General features: G+C 48.9%; 6 protein-coding genes across 6 annotated transcripts; 5 read left to right on the top strand and 1 right to left on the bottom strand.

The window, feature by feature from the left end:
- Window positions 1-885: 885 nt before the first annotated feature.
- N7482_004280 (Dyp-type peroxidase) lies at window positions 886-2,840 on the top strand (the record flags this gene model as incomplete). Its single annotated transcript, XM_056686405.1, has 8 exons — window positions 886-929; window positions 984-1,206; window positions 1,275-1,558; window positions 1,613-1,711; window positions 1,769-1,894; window positions 1,953-2,032; window positions 2,089-2,376; window positions 2,434-2,840. 8 exons carry the CDS (start codon window positions 886-888, stop codon window positions 2,838-2,840), a joined length of 1,551 nt encoding a protein of 516 aa, XP_056545147.1.
- A 2,436-nt stretch (window positions 2,841-5,276) lies between these two features.
- On the top strand, window positions 5,277-5,825 carry N7482_004279 (uncharacterized protein; the record flags this gene model as incomplete). Its single annotated transcript, XM_056686404.1, has 2 exons — window positions 5,277-5,528; window positions 5,556-5,825. 2 exons carry the CDS (start codon window positions 5,277-5,279, stop codon window positions 5,823-5,825), a joined length of 522 nt encoding a protein of 173 aa, XP_056545146.1.
- A 512-nt stretch (window positions 5,826-6,337) lies between these two features.
- Window positions 6,338-7,000, bottom strand: N7482_004278 (nucleic acid/nucleotide deaminase domain-containing protein; the record flags this gene model as incomplete). Its single annotated transcript, XM_056686403.1, has 1 exon — window positions 6,338-7,000. The coding sequence occupies one exon, from the start codon at window positions 6,998-7,000 to the stop codon at window positions 6,338-6,340; it is 663 nt and encodes a 220-aa protein (XP_056545145.1).
- Window positions 7,001-8,748: 1,748 nt separating this feature from the next.
- On the top strand, window positions 8,749-14,329 carry N7482_004277 (uncharacterized protein; the record flags this gene model as incomplete). Its single annotated transcript, XM_056686402.1, has 3 exons — window positions 8,749-9,049; window positions 9,100-14,263; window positions 14,311-14,329. The coding sequence occupies 3 exons, from the start codon at window positions 8,749-8,751 to the stop codon at window positions 14,327-14,329; spliced, it is 5,484 nt and encodes a 1,827-aa protein (XP_056545144.1).
- A 304-nt stretch (window positions 14,330-14,633) lies between these two features.
- Window positions 14,634-18,293, top strand: N7482_004276 (DUF3638 and DUF3645 domain-containing protein; the record flags this gene model as incomplete). The annotated part of the gene is made up of 2 exons (XM_056686401.1): window positions 14,634-16,905; window positions 16,945-18,293. The coding sequence occupies 2 exons, from the start codon at window positions 14,634-14,636 to the stop codon at window positions 18,291-18,293; spliced, it is 3,621 nt and encodes a 1,206-aa protein (XP_056545143.1).
- Window positions 18,294-19,179: 886 nt separating this feature from the next.
- Window positions 19,180-20,696, top strand: N7482_004275 (mannose-1-phosphate guanylyltransferase; the record flags this gene model as incomplete). The annotated part of the gene is made up of 4 exons (XM_056686400.1): window positions 19,180-19,239; window positions 19,296-19,352; window positions 19,433-20,605; window positions 20,670-20,696. 4 exons carry the CDS (start codon window positions 19,180-19,182, stop codon window positions 20,694-20,696), a joined length of 1,317 nt encoding a protein of 438 aa, XP_056545142.1.
- Window positions 20,697-20,702: the final 6 nt, after the last annotated feature.

The raw sequence follows: 20,702 nt of genomic DNA, 5'->3' as shown, positions 1-20,702 counted from the left end.
AAGTATTCTCCTACTTCCTTTTTCACCACCAGTTCCGTGGGGTAAGTGTGCGTCATCCACTGCCAGAGCAGTCTGGTTACTCACTGCTGGCCAGGGAGGCATCTCACCTTCAAAGATTCAAAGACTGTCAGCGGCCAGCCTAAAGAAACCCAATAAATAAGTCTACAGGGCCATGAAATGGCGACGGAGCCAAGAGTAATTGCAATTAAGCCCTAGCGGTATGTGCCATTATGGATGGAAATGGAAAATCATGCAACTGGGACCGCATTCTCAGACCAGACCAGACCGCAACAGGCTCCTGGAGAAGGAGTACTGCTCACCACATAGACATCATGCCCCACCATGATACCACGAATGCAATTCATGTAGTATTGCATTGGGCCATACTTGTCCGGGAAATTTCTAAATTTCACAGCCACGGCTATGTTCATGGGGAGGAAGTGCCCTTATCGTAACTGACTCGCTCATCTCAACTTCATGTCGTCACCATGAGCCCGGAGTTGCAGTCTTAGGTTGTCTGGTTTATACAGAATGAGGTGCTAGGCCTTTTGGATAGGCTCTCCACAGAGTACTAGGGGCCCGATGCCTAAGACCTGCAGTGTACGATGAGCCTCAAACCTTTCCGCAAGCAGTTATGATTATGATGAGCGGAAGCAAGCGGCCAGTCTCCACAGTCGCATCTGATCAGCTCACCCATAGACGAGAAGTACATTGTGATTTGCCGACTAACAGTGAGGTCACACTGGGAGCCGGTCGCACCAGCTACAGCCCAGTAGGCTATAAAGGGCGATTTGAGGAAGCACGACGTGAGGCTGCACTACTATCTTCTAAACCTAGTCTCGGCCACATCTTTGACTTACACCCAGGGAGACTTCATAGTGAAAAATGTCTGACACTCCCAATTTTGAGAACATCCAAGGAGATATTTGGTGAGTTTCCAGTTCGCTTTTTCACTCCTAATTTCCACACTAACTTGCTTCTAGGCCTGGTTTGTCGAAAAGATACCAGGAATTTTGGTTCTTTCAGATTCACGATCCCGATGCCTTTAAACCAAGTCTCCGAAAGCTGGCGGATGAAGTGATTACGTCCGCAGCGGATGCTCTGAACGACAAAAAGGCCATACATCAGGCTAAAGCGTCGGCGTCGGACAGAGATCATGAGTTGGCTGGAGTGAATATAGCTTTCAGCAACAAGGGCATGGACAAGGTAAGTAACCCTAAGGGTCTGCTTTCACAGCATCGGTTCACCAGGCTAACCCGTCACTTTGCGTGTAGCTGTCCAAGAGCGGATTCAGGGATGATCCATTCCTCAAGGGCATGGAGGCTGATATGGTGAATGAGGGCCGAGATAGGGCCGAGGACTGGATTGACGAGTTCAAAGTAGGAGAGGACAAGCAAGGCGGCGTCGATGGCGTTCTGCTGGTGTGCGGCACCGAATCGATGGTCAAGGACACGGTGTCGGAGCTGGCCTACAAATACCTGAGCTCGAAGCAAGGAATCAGGCACCTTCTTACCTTGGATGGGAGAGAGAGGCCTGGGGCTCATAAAGGGCATGAGCAGTAAGTCTTCCGGTTCTGGGTCGACGTTAAGTGTTCAACCTAACCCCATCACAGCTTTGGTTTCCTGGATGCCATTTCGCAGCCTAAACTCAAGGGCTTCGATAATCCGCCCCAAAAAGGAGATGGAAATTACCAATATCTCACTCGTCCAGGGTATGTTGAAGCTTAGGCTTGAGGATGATGGCGCTGGTACGCTAACAAATAATATAGCATCATTTTGATTGGACACGATGGAGAGTTGAACAATGAAGAAAAATTCCAGCACCCCGGCTGGGCCAAGGATGGCAGCTATCTTGTTATCCGTAAGCTCCGACAACTTGTGCCCGAGTTCAACGAGTACGTCCTGTGGTTTCCTTCGCATCTTCGAGACGGTGATCTGACTCTACAACGGCAGCTACCTGAAATCCGAAGCCCCCAAACTCCATCTCAATGAAGGGCAGTTAGGAGCACGACTGCTGGGACGTTGGAAGAGTGGTAAGCTGCAACCTGGTAGTCAGCTCTGCGTTTTCAGATACTGAGACAAATTACAGGTGCCCCGGTTGAGCTTCATCCCCAGGACGACTGTACAGAGGATGCAAGGCTAAACGAGTTTGACTATTCCCCGACAAGCCACACCAACTGTCCATTTGCTTCACACATGCGCAAGGTCAAGCCCCGAAGCCTTGTCAGCAACAGAGATATGAATGATATCATGCGCCGTGGTATCCCCTATGGACCGGAAGTAGGTGTCAATGAGACCAAGACCGAACGCGACCGCGGTCTGTTGTTCACCTGCTACCAATCCAGTATCTCCAATGGGTTTCAATTTCTGAAAAGGAGTAAGTGATCATTCACATGGGTAATTGGAATCGAGCACTGACTCACTATTTCTCAAGGTTGGATCAATATGGATACATTCCCGCCCGGAAAGACCCGCTACACTGGCGGGACGAACCCGGGCCAGGATGCCATTATAGGACAACTCGTCAAGAACCCCCAAAAAGAGAAACACAAAATTTTGACCACGAGTCTGGTCGACGGCAAAGGTCAGAACACCACTACCAGCTTCCTTCCCTTTATCCAGGCCAATGGCGGAGATTACTTTTTCACGCCATCTCTGCAGCTTCTTCGGGACATGTCTGGACAACCGGCGCCTGGAAAAATTGAGCAGCGATCAGAGCCGCTACCAGAGCAGCGATCGGAGCAGCGATTGGAGCAGCGATCAGAACAGCGATCGGAGCACGAAGGCTTTTTCTCCCAATTCGGTCACGGTGTCCAGAATATTGCTGACCAAATCTTCTAAATTTTGACTGCTCTGGTCTTCTGTTCAAACGGAGGCTATGCTTGTTCGCGTTGAACTGGCTTTGGCGTAATACTGGGTAACAAGATACATATGTGTATTAGGACTTAATCAAACAATTGTTGCAAGATACTGTAACCACAACACTCTTGTGACAGGGTGAGACTGTCTGCCTTTCTTGATAGTGAATCTCCAGGAAATATTTAGAGTTGGGTTCTTCTTTCGGGTAGAATAGTTAGGTTGGCCGGTTTGGAAATCGACCGCGACGGAATGACTGGGAAAGGCGTATTGCCCACCCTAGAGTTTAGATGCTGACAATTTAACCGCCCACGCGACGATTTAAGGTGGATCTTTGATTTACCTCGCGTACAGAGGTAAGTAGATTACTTTACTGTCGACCTGCTACCATGATATACAGTAGGGATAATATCCCCAGATTGCGAACCGTTCTATGTCATCATCTCATAGCAAGGTATGCAATATAGTGATGCAATTTGTGGCACTAAAAATGATCCGAAAATTTCCGCCGCTACATTTAAGTTGCGAATCCCAGCTGATGGCAAATATCCTTTGCAGCCAAATGGCCAGCGACTTTCTTATTCCGCCCAGTTCCTAACCCACTAACGCCTCTAAAGCGAATCGTCACTCTAAACAGCGGAGGATCTATGCTGAGCACTGAACTTGTACGTTCAGGCACCTTGCCGTATTCTTGTCCCTTTTCGAACAATATAGACGTGTACTTTGGTAGATCGTCGCCATTGTGAAAATCAGATTGTGACCCTGCTCCAGTCGTGTGCTCTGTCCGATGTGGCCAGAAACTTGGGTGGTCGGCAGTAAAGGGAGTCATTGTGTCCCTAAAAGTCTCCATGTGGCGTCCTCCGTGACCAGAGCATAGTAGGCTCCACATCAGAGCATATGCCTCCGGTACCGTGCGTGAGCGATATGTAAAACCAAGGATCTGAAAGACAGCTGTCTGCGGCTCTGTTCGAGTATTGTCCAATGAAACAATATCCCTTGCTTGCAGATTCTGTATTGCTGTGGTGTAGTCATATGTCTTTATAAAATGACTAGTATCCAGCTTCTACTCATTTAGTCTTTAGGAAAGTATTGTTATTTGGGCTGAAAGATAAGGCAACTAACCAGCAAGCTAGGAAATCGGGTTGATTGGGAAAGGAGAGCTGTGACGTTCGCTCGGAACATCAATCTTCCCACGAGTTGATCTGTGAGCGGCGTGAGAGAAGTATTTATGTCGAATGTGACAGGAGAGAAAACCCACCAATTTGAGCATCGGGGCTACTTGGATCTTGCAAAGTAGCCATAGCAATGCATTCAAGCAGATGAGCAACTTGAGTGTATTTTAATTGTGAGAGATTGGTTGGACGTCTCTATTAGTTGAGATTTGGGCTCGACCCTAAAAGTTCAGACAATTGGCAGGCTTAGTGTAGGGCTTGGGTAGCTATTTCAGTGTGGGATTTCCAACAAAAGAAGTAAGATTGAATGAGTTACTTATGTATAATGGCGTCAGATATGGCTCATACTGGGGCATGCGCTGTAACCGAGTTGGACTCTTGTCAGCACAGATTGGCCAGCTGGTGAGAAGATGGCTTTGGTCAGTGGCTACGGTCAATTCTGCTTCACCGACAAAAGCCCATTACAGGTGCATTTTATATTACCCAGCTTCCTTGGCTTAACTGAGTGCCACGTAATCTCGCATCATATGGCCAAAGAGGTATAATCAGCGCGGATCAGCTAGCATAGTTTGGTGGCTGCGGATGACCGATCAACACGGCGCCGCTCATTGAAGACTCATCTCGATGGCTTGAGACTGATAAGCCGATAAAACAAGCGGTGAAGTAGTGAAAAAGTGTGGACAAGCTTGGTTGGTCGCTTTTAGGGCCTCTGGATGCAGTCCGTATCGGGCTCACATTTGGGGATTTGCCAGCTCACCTGCAGAATATCAATTCCTCGATCACACCTTTTTTGGTAGAATGCATGAGGATGCTATCACTGAATAGCTAGATCAAATACGTTATTTACATCATTTCGGACAAGCGGCACACACCGACATGCCAGAAATCTAGCTTTAGTATCGGCTAAGCAAGGTGGTTCTGGGAAGATTTTGAGCCCACGTAATGGGTATCTGTAGGTAAAACTTGAATATCGCCGATTGAGTACGATCTTTTCATTCGGTGTTGAAAGATGACGAGTCAGACAAGATAAGCATAGTAGAACCTGATTGGCGTGCGCCGTCGTCGTTACAAAAATACCTCTGCCAAACTGGCTGCAAGCGCCAAAGTTGCTACTTTGCATGTGGTTTACCACTTCCGTGTATGCGGACATGATGAAGCTTAAGCCAGGGAGGTCCGGCTTTAGTATAAATTCCGACGGTCCTACCATGAGTTCTTCGTTGAGTCTTCATCTGCACTTCAATCGACGACCATGGAAGTCGGACTTTCAGGCGAGGATGAGGACCAGGATGATGAAGGGTCGATTTGGGATACTCTTGTTGATTTGCCGACTGTGCCAGCTTGTCATTTTGATCATTTTGAAACGACTGACTTCCCAATGGTTTTCAGTGCTGAAGGAGGTGCTGCACCTCATTCGGACACGACCCTTGATTCTCCTCAGTGGTGGAATAACAATTTCGATCTTCTGAATGAAACTTCACTGGATAACTTCCTACCTCCTGAAGTATATACCGAAGGCCAGCCTCTTTAGAGTGCTGCTTCAGGCGAGCTTCCTGATGAGTTGGAAACGTTCGGAGATTTTATTCAGGGTATGGCACCTGCTGCGGCTGCCAATGCAGAGGGAATTGAGGAAGCAAGTGTTTCAGTACCATCAACTAGGGAACCACGAGTGGCAGAGTTTGAAGAAGCCGAAATGCCTTCACTTGACTACATTGTGGTTTCTTCTGATGGAATGTATCATTGCCCCTATCAAGGATGCAAATCAAAGAAGGGATATGAGAAGCTAGGCCTTCTGAGGTAAAAGACTTGCCTCTTCAATTCACTCACTGTGATAGCTGATTTCCATCAGAAAGCATATTCGGCAACATGAGAAGCCAGTCAAATGTCCATTTACCTGGTGTGATCACCGTGCGGCTGGGCAGATGGATATTCGTCGGCATGTTGAAACTTGGCATAAGCCAAGGCCTCGAAATAATCGAGGAATGGTTGATGGATTTGAATGCAAGCGATGCGGTGTGTCATTTACAAGAGAAGACAATCTTGGAAAGCACGTAAAGAATGCCATCTGCACGAGAGACGGTGAACAGTGAATTTAATAAGCATGCTTTCAAAGGGTTGGACTCGTCTTTGGCCGTCAAAGGATGGTAAACTGTCGCACAAAGCTAGGCAATGTAACCGCTAGTCCAAGAATGCACTATAGGCAGCATTCTTAATCCATCGGCCGTTTTCCATTTCGACATAAAATACTGCAGCTCACTTACTGTATCGACATCAAGAGCAGAACAATTTGTAAACGCAACTCTGTAAAATGATTCAAGTATAGATTGGAACACCTCCATCGTCAAAATCAGAGTCCTCATCCACATTTCCCAATTCCTCAAAGTCAACTAATCTTTGCTCAGTATCGCTTTCTGACTTTTGGTCTTGCTGGCCAAAGGAAGCCCCGACGGATAAGTAAAATGGCTTCCTTTCAAAGAGGTTGCAAGGCATTTGGCTTTGGCCAGAGTAATGAGGTTCCGTAATCCCTGTTCTCGAATCGGGATGCCAGTTCCCGGCTGGAGAATGTCCAAGGGCTTGTTTGATGACCATCTCGCGGAGCTCGTGGATTATTTTGTTCAGAATGTCCAACTGTTGTCTGCCTGCAGGAATCGCCTTCGAAAAATTCTCCACGGCAGGAAGCCCCCAATTTGTCCAGATATTTCGATGCGATTCAGGAACCACCATGCGAGCCGGATGGTATTTGAAATACAATTCGCAACATAGACAAGCCGGCTTGCTGCAAGCAATATACCGGTCATTCCCCGCAAATGCCATTTGATTGTTGTAAAAGTACTCAAGGACTTGCACCTCCGCGTGAATTCGTGGCTTTATTCGTGCGTATTTGGTCGTAAAGCTTGCGAAAATGTTTTTGATGGAATTGAGTTTCCAGAGGCCATTCTCAATTTCAAGCCTCTCGTTGCAATCTTTTCGTAACATTCGGTTGAGAAAGCCTTTGAGATGTGTCTGTGCGTCAGGGGCTGGTGGACGCACACATGACATCGAGCCGATGGCGCAAACCTCAAAAGTCTGAAGTATGTAATTGACACTTGTCGCATCCCCAAAAAGTTCCTCAGAAGCTCGAATATGATGGCCGAGTCGCCCCAAAAGGTGTCTAGCAGAGGCAAAACATTCCAACTCCCTTTCAGGGTGAAATACCCTCGCCTCTTCTGCAGACTGAATTTGCAGCTGAGAAAGGTATTCTGATTGCCGGGTCTCGTAGGCGAATAGACAAAGTTGATAATTATCATCATAGCTTAGAAGTGAGGCAAGCCACTCGCTCAGTATTTTGGCTACCAGGAGTTTAGACACCGCCCAGTATGCGTTGCAGGTATGAGACAAATACCTCTGTTTGTATTCTGATGGAGGAGCCTTTGGAGGCAGCCATGCACCGCCGCAAACAAGCAGTTCTTTTCTTTCTCAATTCGCTTGGTTGCGAATTCAACGCAGCGTTTTGAGAAATCTGCTGCTTTGTCCACGAGTTCTGCCTTTGGCAAAAGTTCGATATTTCGCAGACAGCCAAGGGCCGCCTTCAAGAATTCGGTTATTTCATCTTTTCCTCTGTTAGACGCAACCCAAAATATATAGCATGTCTTGTGATCTTCAAGTCCGACTGCCGTACACGTTGTACCTCCTCTGTCATAATCGCAAACAAAAGAAAGGTTTCGCAGAAACTTTCGACGAGTTGCTTGGGCTGCGTCTAGATCGGTAGGCCTCGGCGTGGGGTCTCCACCGCTTTGTCCAAGGACTCGCAAAAGGACTAATGGTTCGTAGAACCTACTGAGAAGTCTGTGGTAAGGATTGAGCCTTGGCAGACCGACCTTCTTAGGCTCTACACCGAATTGAGGTAGGAAAGTGCCGATTTCAGGCGATCTGGCATCGTGGTGGAACATTGAAGTAGATATCTCGCAATGTGATATCGTCGAGCTGAACAAGGCCGTAGAAACGTGGGAGGTATGAAGCTTATAAATGCATAGAATATGCTAGTCTGTGCAAGATTATTTTGTCAGGATCACGATTTGTTTGTGATTTGGCGTGTGGGAGACCAGTCGCAGAGCCTCAGAGGCGGTCTGCGAGAGGCTGTTATCGGTTACCAAAAATACGTATCCTTGTACCACTGCCAACGCAGGGATTGCAGGACCCACTGCGTAAGCCCATGGATGATGCAACTCCATCTCATGCAGAGGTTGACCAGCCATGTGGGGGGCCATCCAACCTCATGCGGGAGGCCCTCCAACTTCATGCGGGAGGCTATCCAACCTCATGCAGGAGGCTATCCAACCTCATGCAGGAGGACATCCAACCTCACGTGGGAGACCATCCAATTTCATGCAGGGGCGGACTAACTCATGCAGCAAGCCATCAAGCAATATTCGAAAGAGCCGTTATTGGAATCTTCCACATCGGAGCCTTCCATATCATGTGACCGTTACAGAAAGTACCTAGTCCAATCCTGAAAGGGGCAAGTAAAGAAGACGTGCCTAAGGGTCCACATTCTTAGCTTGCATTGTACATTGTAAGGATGACGCGGGTGTGGGAGGTGTCGAGCAAACACTGTTTGTTATAAATGCAGTAGTCATTCCGTTGACTTTGAAGATGATCAACCTCAACCTATCAAAACAACCTTCTTCATACGAACGATCTTCTACAGCAAGTCAACCTTCGGGAAACCCCCTTCTCCAAACACGATGACGATACCTCATTCTCCCAGAATCTTGACCCGCGAGGAGAGTCTTTTTTTATTTCATCACGTATTTCTCCCTCCAAAACTTCCTCAATCGGACGATTACGAGCCCGAGCATGAACAACTTCTTCTTGAGCACGTCATCGGAGCTCTTCGTGATTTCAGTCGTCTTTCCGCGAACAAGAGCGCTGATACTCTTGACGCCATCACTACGATGACTCTTCGCCTGAAGAGCATTTGCGGACTTCACGGCGATGCGACCGAAAATGAGCTTTTCGATGCATTTGGAAGCCTGGATGAGAAGGGTAAGCATGCGTTGAAAATCAAAATGGCATGATGTCTCACCAAGTCTTAGGTGGCTTCCTGCCTGTCCATATCCGCGAGCAGAATGCAGGAATACTCTTCAGTCGGTACAAAGATGCGGTACATGTGGAGACCTTCGAACTATCTCCTCGCAATGAGCCCGTGATAACAACCATGGGTCGTCTCATACGAACCTTCCCTGGCCCAGCGATTGCTATGGATCTGGATACTTTCAATGAGCCTGGTCTGCAGAAAACACTTGCCGAGACTCTTGCAAGAATGAGCCATCAATCAGTTCCCGGTACCAAGCCAATAGTCACAAAGGCTAAGCAGACGCATGACGAAGATAGAGACACTACGCATCCTAAAATGGTGACGGAGTTCCTCATGGCAGCTCTGCATCCTCGTTGCTCTGGCATTGACACATTGCAAATCCAAAAAAAGACCCGTGAAGAGGTGATGTGGCATGACAGCCGATCCCCTTGGCGGAGGTCAGCTTTGTGGCTGTTCATCCGAGTGAGCCTTCAACTGGTCTTTCGAAGGCTATCTGGGGAAGAATGGACCAACAGATTATACAAACAATTCATGGTCTATTTCATGGGCTCCCTCCTTCAAGCATCATTGAAGACAATGTCTAGCGAGGAAATCTATCTAATGAATGCTAAGATAGCGCGCCGACTGCTAAAGCTCGAGCTGCCGGAAGAGCCAGGCTGGTTCCCATCAATTCAGCGGATTTTGAGCCAAGCAACACACACGGTCGAAAATCGGTGGACTGATATCATGGATAAGAACCAGTGCAACCATGACATGTTGTCATTGGCGGATTTGGATTTTAATCTGGATGCCCACTGCGCATTCCCCAAACTTGACCAATATATCGAAGGATTTAGGAATCGAGAATCTAGCCGCTCTACTGCGATCGCTTTCCAACCACAACCGCAGCTTCTCAAATACCCATCGTCGAATTTGCCCACGAGCCCCGATTCCAGCGGTAGTGATAATCAAGCCTACAACCTTGCTGCCTTTGAAGAATGGGTTGCGTTGCACCTTGATGCGTGGATGGAACATCACGAGCGGGAGCAACTTACCTGCCGTCAACTCGGCCGCTTGATAACTGATTATTATCATGCCGCATCGTTACTCTACAAGAGCAATCCAGAGGCTTCATCTGTCATGTTCCTTACACTTCTGGAGCTGTGGATTGCTTGCGATAAATCTGCAATTCTCGCACACGAGATGTTGAGCGAATACGACCCATGCGTCCCGGTTGATTGTTTTCAGCCCCTTTTGCTGCCATTCAAGTCACAAATGCTCAGATTAGCTCAGGGGGAGGCGTATCTCCGGCAACGCCAGACAGCTGTTCAAAGTCGAGGGCCGGGTATATTTCGTGATTTCGGGAAGCCGACATGCTTCTCGGTCAGATACTTTGACAAGTCAGAGGAGCATCGGCATCTGTACGAAAGAATCAAAGAGCACGCCGACCGTGAGAGAGCGCAGAAGATGAGCGAGCTCCAGGAGAAGCAGAAAAGGTATCGCCACCTGAAGGATCTAGAACGGAAGACTGAGTGTCAATACAATGAAGTCATCGTGGATCATCAGTTCGGATTCCGAGAATCTCGACATAGTCATTCATGTGCACGGTGCTCATATAAAACTCAAGCCGAGTCCATCAAAATAGGCATTCACGAATGGCCTTTGTCGGCCAACCATCTGAAAGCTAAATCCACGGTCTTTGAGCTAAAACTTGTTGAACCCTTCCAAAGTTGGCGAGATACAACGCTCTTTTTCCTATTGGACGTTTTGGGTATTGAGTATACTACTCAGCAGCGCCCCAGAGCTGAGCACCGTCTATTCAAATATCGCGGTCTGTCTGCTTTCGCCACTCCCGTTGGGCAAAAGCAACGTATCGGGCTTCTTTCACAAAATAAGCCTCACGAGAGGACTCACCGCAAGGAAAAACCGATAGTGCATGTGACCGAGTCCGACATTTGTCTCAACAATGGACTTGATTTCCAATACTTTGACAACACCGTTGGTTGTTTTCTAGCAGATGTCAAAACAAGCCTTAAGACCACAACACTGTGTACATACCGGCTGCCAAAGCAAAGCTCATCCCTACAGCAATTCTTGTTTCGGCCACCCAAAGCACCGAATGGATTATCTCCAAATACCGTCATCGCATCGCAGTTTGCAGCTCCCACCCACATGCCACTGGAGGAGTACAGGGCTTTGGCACAGCTCCCTTTAGGGCTTGAGATTCAATGGCAAAATATTCTTCTGGAATTGTCAGCGCCTTCAGTGGATTTCAAAAAACCAGAAACAGAGATTTTCTTCTGTCAAGCTATCAATCAGGCGGGTCCCTCGCAGCTTGGAACATTTCAGAGACAAGGCCATGCAGTTGTGGAGGATCCCGTATTCGCGGCTACTTTGCTAGAACGTATCCAGGAGGCTGGTGAACGAATTCGAGAGAACTGGGAGATGACGCATGGGCTCAGTAGCCTCATCTCTCTGGTGTTGAGAGTTTTCTCTCTTTCATCTTCAAAACACATCCAGAATTTGTGTGTGCATCACCTGAAAGTCTTCCGCCAGACAGCATTGAGCTGGATCATTATCATAAGGGAGAAAGTCAGCAAAGCCACGGATGATACTCAAAGAACCTGCTTGAGCTTAAAAAACGCTCATGTTGCACTGGTTTGTGCGGAAACCTTCAATGCGGAGGACCTGAAACCCATGTTCTCGGCGCCATCCGATCTTGCCATTTTTGTGCAGTGCTGTATGATAATCTGGAATGAGCGGACTTCGTTGTCACTTGACACGACTCCATTGTCCCAAATTTTGTATCATCGCTGGGAAGTTTTGAGCTATCGTTGCCACTCACTTCTGGCGGAGGAAGTGATTCATCAACAAAATCCAGGCCTGAACCAGGCTATTCAAGAATCATGGGCCGCATACCGCGCCGAATCCCAATGGTCAAAGGCGTCAGATGAAGCTGGTTACTGGCTAATGACCCATTTTAACCCCGGGTTGGCTGAAGAGGTCATGGCGGTGCATTATAACCTGCTAACAGGCGAATTTCTTGTCGATGGCCTTCCCCTTGCTCGTTTGCCTTCGGATTATCAATGCCATAAGACCTATCGCAGGCTTTTTGGAACATCGCACTTGGAAGTCATGCCGAGCAGCTCGCCTGGAATGCAATTCTCTTGTCAGAAAGAACACATGGGCCACGTCGTACATCTGGGAAAACAAAGAGAACGTGGTTCCAGCGACTTCAACTTGTCTGTAAAGGCAATGAGTGGTACGGCCATTTGGGAATTTGTGCCGTCCAGACTCTTTGCAGGATTCTTCCCCGATGCTTTTGTTGAAGATTGTGTGCACTGGTATGCAGTCAACGAAGATCAAGTGGAATTCAGGCCTGCAAGCAATCCATGGCTGTCCTCAAGTCAGAGCTGGGTTTTGCGAAGGAACTCCCCGAAGGAAGAATGGTACCTGGAGAAGCAAGGAAGTTACCTGGTCAACATGAAAAGCCACACGGCAAATTTGATGTCTAATATCTTCGAACCTATTGAAAAGGTTTCAAAGTTGCATTGCATTTTTGGCAAGGATTCCGAATCTCTGACAATCGAGCTGCCACGCCTTCGTTTGGAATTCAGTCTCCAATCCCAATGTTCTGCGGTTCAATCTCGACAATACCCCGGCATGTCAGTGAACAGCAATCAATTATTACGCTGTTTGACTGGGCTTCACAACAAACTCCTCCTGACAAACCACAACACTGAAGACCAAGTGGTCTTGATTCCCGAAGGACATCTATGGTGGACGAAAGCCAATGACCATGTGGACGTGAAGATCGAGTGGCAGCTTGACACCAGGCTTCATGCATATACAGTTGATGATCAGCTCGGCTGGCTCGTTGACGACGGGAGTCTTCAGAGCAAGCTTTTCCTGGCTTACTTGCACGCACTCACTTCGTTCTGCCTTGCCGACCCTCTCACCAAGAAGACGGGGACGGAGCAAGCCCTCTCTATCCTTCGTTCAGCTTCGATCCGGTCCTTTGATCAACTTCAACAAGGGCACATACACCTTCTTGGTCGAATTGCATCAATAACTCCAGAGAGAAAATATTACCCTGCCAACGAAAGAGTAATGCAAGAGGTTTGTTGGCGCAGTGGACTCGGTTCCCTCTCCCAACACAATGGCTTCTTCGAGGAGGTTGAAAAGATATTCGATCAAGATCGCCGCACAAGTTTCTTTTACGGTGGAAATCAAAAATCCTATCCGCTGCCCCATATGCAACGGGATCTTTTGAAGCGCGACAATATACGGAACTCTTCATTCCGAGTGACGGGTTACGGCGCGGAGGCTCACACGTCGGGACATGATCAACTCTACAAAGGCCTAGACAGTTCCCGTGCATCTCCGGGGGCTTGCCGGGTATTCTCTTTGTGCAAGATGCTCTACAATGAAGTCCCTTATATTCAGCGGCATCCCACGGAGCAATTGACTGCCCATCTCTGGAACTTCCTTTCAAAACCCGATGCGATACATGGCCCCGAGGCTCACTTTGATCTTGCTAAGATAGGATATGGCGCCGAGTGGGTGATGAATTGGAGTGATTTCGTTGCGGTAAACTGGTGCCGCATCCATGGTCTTGTCACCTCTCGCGACCATCGTCTTGATAAATTCAAGCTTATGATCTGGCTCTCAACTATGGCGTTTTCAGAAACTACTGATATGGTTGTCTTGGAGACCATCGCATCTCTCCGTGTGATACCTGAGTTGACATCGATATCTCCTCCAAACTGCCTAAAGTTTAAACCAAGCGCTGGTTTTGCGATGGACACCGTCAAAACCCGTGCTTTGGTTGGAAACACGCACCGAGAGCTACCGCAGACTCCGGAGGGGCTACTTGAACCTACTGCCCACGAAACCTTCAAATTCTTCAATTTACGGAGGAAGAACGCCTTGGACATCAATCGGAAGAAAGTTTGCGCACAGATACTACTCCATTTGGAGAGTCAGTGGCCAACCCGATCACCTTCAATGCCTTTTTCCGAGACAGATCCGAAGATCGACGAGTATATTGATGTGCAGGAATTTATGACTAGAGTTCGCAAGGCATTCAGGGCTTGGTACGACAATAAAGAGCTTCGACAATATGTCAACGATCTCGCGGCTCTAATTTTCTCCCAAGATGTCCCGAGTAAGGAGCAATTACAGTATCTCACCCCGAGCCGCACACATCTCGTCCCACAACGGAATTCAGGATTCCTTTCGTTCGATGACTTCGTTGAGTTCTCTCCATACATCGATATAGAAGGACCACAATTGCCCCGAATTCCCGATAGTTCATCGCCGAAGAAAGAACTACCCGCCGACCTACTAAGTTTGGTCGAGAATTTGAGCCTACAGGCTAGATCAAATCACGAGAGATGGTATGTTGAACAGCTGCAAAGCAGTGCTGCCTCCTTGGAACATGCCCAAGGAGAAATACAACTGGACACCAAGGACCAGGAGCAGCACCTTCGTATCTATCTCTCTCGATGCCAGGAATTTTCCGGCACGGTGTTCACATCGATTGTCTCACAAATGTGTCATATTCGAACGACCGATCAAACAAGTCCAAACAGCCGCTTCAGAGCGAAAGTCATTGGTGCGGTTGTGGAGATCAAACAATGCCCAAGATTTTCACCGGGTCTTTTTCTGGAGCAATTATCGCGCCATCGATGGAATCAGTTACAGACTGAATGGAAAAGGTGCTTTGTCGCACACGCGTGTGCAATCACGAAGTTCCAGTGGGCGAAACGACTGGTTGGTCTGATCGGGCACCACGATGACTTGTCAAAAGAGCTTCGTAATCCAGGCCACACAAACTGGGATCCTTTCGAATTCCCAGAAACACTTCTGTTGGAAGTTGAAAGTGGGATTTTGATTCGGGAGGTTCAGCAAGACATTACTGAACGCATGAGTAATCCAGTGGAGAATGTTGTCATGCAGTTGAACATGGGTGAGGGGAAGTCATCCGTCATTGTGCCTGTCACTGCCACCAGACTTGCGAATGGGTTGTGCCTGGTCCGGATAATTGTGGCCAAGCCGCAGTCCCGGCAGATGTTTGAGATGCTGGTCTCAAAGCTCGGTGGCCTCTTAAATCGGCAGGTGTATCACATGCCTATTTCACGGTCTCTCAAACTTGAGCAGGCTGAAGCAGATGAGATTGGACGCATGTGTACAGAGTGCATGCTGCAGGGCGGAGTTCTGCTCGTCCAGCCAGAGCATGTTCTATCTTTGAAGTTGATGTGCCTTGAAAGTTTCATTGTTGGAAAGCCTACCCTGGGTCAATCATTGATTCAGACGTTACAGTTATTTGAGACATACTCCCGCGATGTCGTGGACGAAAGCGACGAAAACTTCAACGTCAAATTCGAGCTGATATACACCATGGGAGCCCAGCGCCCCATTGAACTCAGCCCGCAGCGGTGGACTTTGATCCAACAGTTGTTGGGCTTCCTGTGTCAACTTGCTTCCGCTGTCAAGAGAGAGTTTCCTCGTTCGATCGAAGTGGATGAGCAGAAAGTTGGTGGTTTCCCTAGGATACGCTTGCTTCACCGTGATGCGGAAGAACGGCTATTCGATCTCATGACAACGCACATATGTGATAGTGGGATTGATCATCTGCCGATCTCTCGACAACCTCTGAAGGTCAGAGAAGCTGTGCGTACCTACATGCTGAAACCGGATCTGACAGCCGATGAAATTGCTACTGTGGAAGATGACAGTCCCACCGGGTTCTGGACAGAGACCACTCGGAGTCCACTTCTTCTGCTACGTGGTCTATTCGCAGGAGGTGTGTTGGCGTTTTGTTTGGGTGAAAAGCGTTGGCGCGTCAATTACGGGCCTGACGAGAAGAGAGTCCCCCCGACAAAGCTTTGTGTGCCGTATCGCGCCAAGGACAATCCTTCGCTCCGGTCCGAGTTCAGCCACCCCGATGTCGTCGTTCTCTTCACTTGCTTGAACTACTATTATGCTGGACTCGCCGACGAAGATCTTTTTCTCGCCTTCAATGACCTTGTTAAATCGGATCAAGCCGATACAGAGTACCAAACGTGGGTAGACAACGCGCCAATGCTTCCCCACGAGTATCATCAATTGGTAGGCTTGAACCTCGATGACCGGATTCACTGTATAGAGCATATTTTCCCGGCACTTCGGTTTTCTAAGACCGCCATCGATTACTTCCTTCACAAATTCGTTTTCCCCAGAGAAATGAAAGAGTTTCCTGAGAAGTTATCCGCGTCTGGCTGGGACATTGGAGAAATCAAGACAACCCCCACGGTCGGTTTCAGCGGGACGAACGATTCGCGAAAAACTTTACCGTTGAGCATCAAGCAGCTAGACCTTCCCAAGCAGAACCACACAAACGCTCTGGTGCTTGAATATCTGTTACGGCCGGAAAACTCAGTTGCTTTCATAACTCGCCAAGAAGAGCCAATCAAGACAGACGCCGAGCACCTGTTGGATGTGGTGATGAACTTGAGTCCTCCAGCTCAGGTTATCCTCGACGTGGGTGCCCAAATTCTGGAGCTCAGTAATGAAGAGGTCGCAGCACGCTGGCTGGAATCGATTCCAAAACAAGGTCCAATACAAGCTGTCGTGTTTGTTAACGATCAAGACGTGATCTGCGTGCTTGATAGAAAGGAGCGTGTGGAACCTCTGCAAACCTCACCTTTTGCACGTCAATTGCAAGCATGTTTTGTTTTCCTTGATGAAGCACACACGCGTGGGATTGACTTGAAACTTCCAGTCACCTATCGCGCGGCGGTCACGCTTGGGCCTCATATCACGAAGGACAAGTTAGTCCAAGGTAAGATCTGGAATAACGTTTAATCTGACAATGACCCAGAGTTGACGAATTTCATAGCGTGCATGAGGATGAGAAAATTGGGCCGAGGCCAATCTGTGGTTTTTTGCATCCCCGATGAAATCAACCGCAAGATTCTATCCCTGAGTGATAAAAAAAATGAGACAGAAATCGAGGTTTCGGACGTCATCACTTGGGCAGTCTCTGAAACTTGGGCTGACACCCGCCGAAGTATGCCTTTGTGGGCCGTCCAAGGGACGCGTTTTGAGCGTCAGAAGGAATTATGGCCGAGCAGTCGCAACAAAAAACCGGCCACAATGAGCTCAAGCCAAGCTCAAGCCTTTCTTGAACCAGAAAGCCAGACTCTTGAGCACCGATATCGACCTGGCTACCAACAAAGCTTAAGAAATGATACTGTCTCGGGGGAAAGTCCAAATTTGCAGCTCATAGTGGATCGTTGTCGTGAATTTGAAACCCTGGATTTCGCTTCGTCCACGCTTCAAGAGGAGCAAGAACGCGAGCTCGCACCGGAAATTGAATGTGAGCGCCAGATCCAGAGACCACCAGAAGCCGTACCAGAGACGCACCGAATTCATCCACATCTGCGTTCTTTTGTTATGACTGGGATCCTCGAGAAATCTTCGGACGCTTTCACTCCAGCATTTCAGGTGCTAAAAAATACGTCGGCATCTGCGTTCCTGGACGTGACTCAGTTCCCGTCTGATTTACTCGTCACAAAGGACTATGCTACTACCGTTAAAGTGACTGCGGGAGTGAAAAACTTCGCGGATTCTTTCCAACGACCCGTGAGGTGGATCTTGTCTACTAGCAAAAGTGTGCACCCTTCGGATGAAGATACTGTGACTGTCATGATGATTATCAGCCCCTATGAGGCCAATTTCCTGATTTCAGAGATACGGAAATCGGGGAGTGTTACACTTCACGCATATAGGCCACGTCAGAATCGAGGGTTTGCTTCGCTGGATCATCTCAGATTGTACAATGTGCCCGACTATGCTCGAAATATCAGTGTCCCCGAGATTCTTCGAATACAGCTAAATCTGTTTTCCGGGCAATTGTATCTCAGATCATATGTTGAGTACCAGCAACTTTGTGAATTTCTTGGTGTGGCGTCCGTGAAAACCCCGGATGATCTTCTTGTTGCCGCAGATGGTTTCATCGAGCAACGTGGCGTGGGGGCTAAATCGACTTTCCATCAAAGCCCCCTCAAGTTCCTCTCAATCCTCATGTCGCAGATGAGGAAAGACTGCCAGGAGATTGGACGGACGCATCTTGGTCGGATTTTGAGTGGCCAACTGTTGAGTGTATCCGATTTCGCGAAGACTGAGGTATCACCCGCGGCTTTGGCTATTCGAACACTGAAAGCTTGATCTGGCTGGGCAATAGACCATCAGGATGGATAAGGGAGAGAGTGTTGCGTTAGACTGGAGATCAACGCAATAAAGGACTGGGTTGTTGGTAGAGAATCAGAATGGAGTGACATCTCTTAATGGCGTGAATGCCCGCTTTGTAAACGCCATCTTTATCTGCAAAGTGCTCGAAATAGAAAGGAATGGCCGTCGTTTATCTGTACTCCAAGATTCAAAATAGTAGTAATGGAGGAGATTCCGCGCACTTATTTCAATTAGGATGTCGTCCAAATATCGGACGGTCAAGCTTCTATACCATTGGGCACAAGATGCCTGATATTGGCGCTTGTCCACAAAGAGAAAAAGGCCTTTCGATTTCTGCAATGGACAGTTATGAGCGGATTTAGAACAGAGCGTCCTTACTCTACTCTGATAGTCTGCCATGAGCAGTATGAGGACAAGGCGAGCTAATCAGCGACATGTTTTATCCAGATATTACGTTGCTGCCTTCCCTTGGTCAGAAGACCTGTGTTTAGAACTTCTGTTTTGGTGCAGAGTTATCGCAAATCACAAGTTCTTAGTTATCAAAGTAGGGGCCTTTGATCTCGGCTCAGAACGTTCTAATTGTGGTAGATCCGAATGGAAATTATACAGTAATTACCATGTTGAAGCCCACCCTCCGACGAATTGTTGTCGGCAGATTTTGCAGGATTTAGTTTTCCCCCTTTAACGGGTATACTCCTTGCCCACGTTTCTACGTTCCCAATTCCCACCGCGTCAGGTGAGCCCCCCACCGCAAGCGTCGTCTTGGCGCCCGAAGCTCTCGACGTTGATTCTGGCCACCTTTTGTTTTCTCGAGTCCGTTGCTCTTGTTCGCAGCCCCTGATTCTCTCTCACACACTTCACCATGCTCCAATTGCCATTGCGGGAACACCCCAACCAGTCCTCTACCAAGGCTGTGATCCTGGTAAGTGACGCAGCGATCGCCCAACCGAACTGTACACAAACTGACCAGGTCGCCAGGTCGGAGGTCCTTCCAGAGGTACTCGCTTCCGCCCATTGTCGCTTGATGTGCCCAAGGTACGTGTTATTCTTCCATCCTATTCCATGCGCCGCGACGTGCAAGAAACCATTCTAACCGGGATGCCCCCCGCATCTAGCCCCTGTTCGAAGTCGCCGGCCACCCTATCATCCACCACTGCCTGAAGGCGATCGCCAAGGTCAACGACGTGCGCGAGGTTATTCTGGTCGGATACTACGATGAGACGGTCTTCCGGGATTTCATCAAGGATGCTGCGAAGGAATTCCCCCAGTTCCGCATCCAGTACCTGCGGGAGTACACAGCGCTGGGCACCGCAGGCGGATTGTACCACTTCCGCGATGCGATCCTGAAGGGCAAGCCCGAGCGCTTGCTGGTGCTGAACGCGGATGTCTGCTGCTCATTCCCACTGGTCGAGATGCTGCGCCTGTTCGAGGAGAAGGATGCGGAGGCCGTGATCCTGGGTACACGGGTAGGAAATGACGCTGCGACCAACTTTGGCTGCATTGTGTCCGATTCGCACACCAAGCGTGTGCTGCACTACGTCGAGAAGCCCGAATCGCATATTTCCAACCTCATCAACTGTGGTGTCTACCTGTTCGCCACCGAGTGCATCTTTCCCGCCATCCGCAGTGCCATCAAGCGTCGCACCACCCGCCCCCGCCTCCTCTCCTACCCCTCCTCCGATAACCTCGAATCGTCCTTTGTCGCTGGAGATGACGATGAGTCCGAGAGGAGCGAGGTCCTCCGCCTCGAGCAGGACATTCTCTCCGACCTGGCCGACAGCAACCGCTTCTTCGTCCACGAAACTAAGGATTTCTGGCGACAGATCAAGTCTGCTGGCTCCGCTGTCCCTGCCAACGCGCTCTACCTCCAGAAGGCGTTCCAGGCCCAGTCCGAGGAGCTCATGCCTCCCTCCGCCACCATCGTGCCCCCGGTCTTTATCCACCCCACGGCTACTGTCGACCCCACCGCCAAGCTCGGTCCCAATGTCTCTATTGGTGCCCGCGTCGTGGTTGGTGCCGGTGCCCGTATTAAGGATTCCATTGTGCTCGAGGACTCTGAGATCCGCCACGACGCCTGTGTGATGCACTCGATCATCGGCTGGAGCAGTCGCGTCGGTGCCTGGGCCCGTGTGGAAGGCACCCCAATCCCCATCAGCAGCCACTCCACCAGCATCATCAAGCAGGGCGTCAAGGTGCAGAGCATCACGATTCTCGGCAAGGAGTGCGGCGTTGGTGACGAGGTCCGCGTGCAGAACTGTGTCTGCTTGCCGTATAAGGAGCTCAAGCGGGTGAGTTACATCCACTCCTACCTTTTTGTTTTACCGTTTACTGATCCAATATCTCCTCTTTTAGGACGTCGCCAACGAGGTTATCATGTAAATGCCC

The sequence above is a fragment of the Penicillium canariense genome (assembly GCF_028826845.1).
Source record: "Penicillium canariense strain IBT 26290 chromosome Unknown utg000002l_segment0_segment0, whole genome shotgun sequence".
NCBI lineage: Eukaryota > Fungi > Ascomycota > Eurotiomycetes > Eurotiales > Aspergillaceae > Penicillium > Penicillium canariense.
Note: the sequence above shows the minus strand (reverse complement) of the source record. Positions and strands in the feature narration are given on the sequence as shown.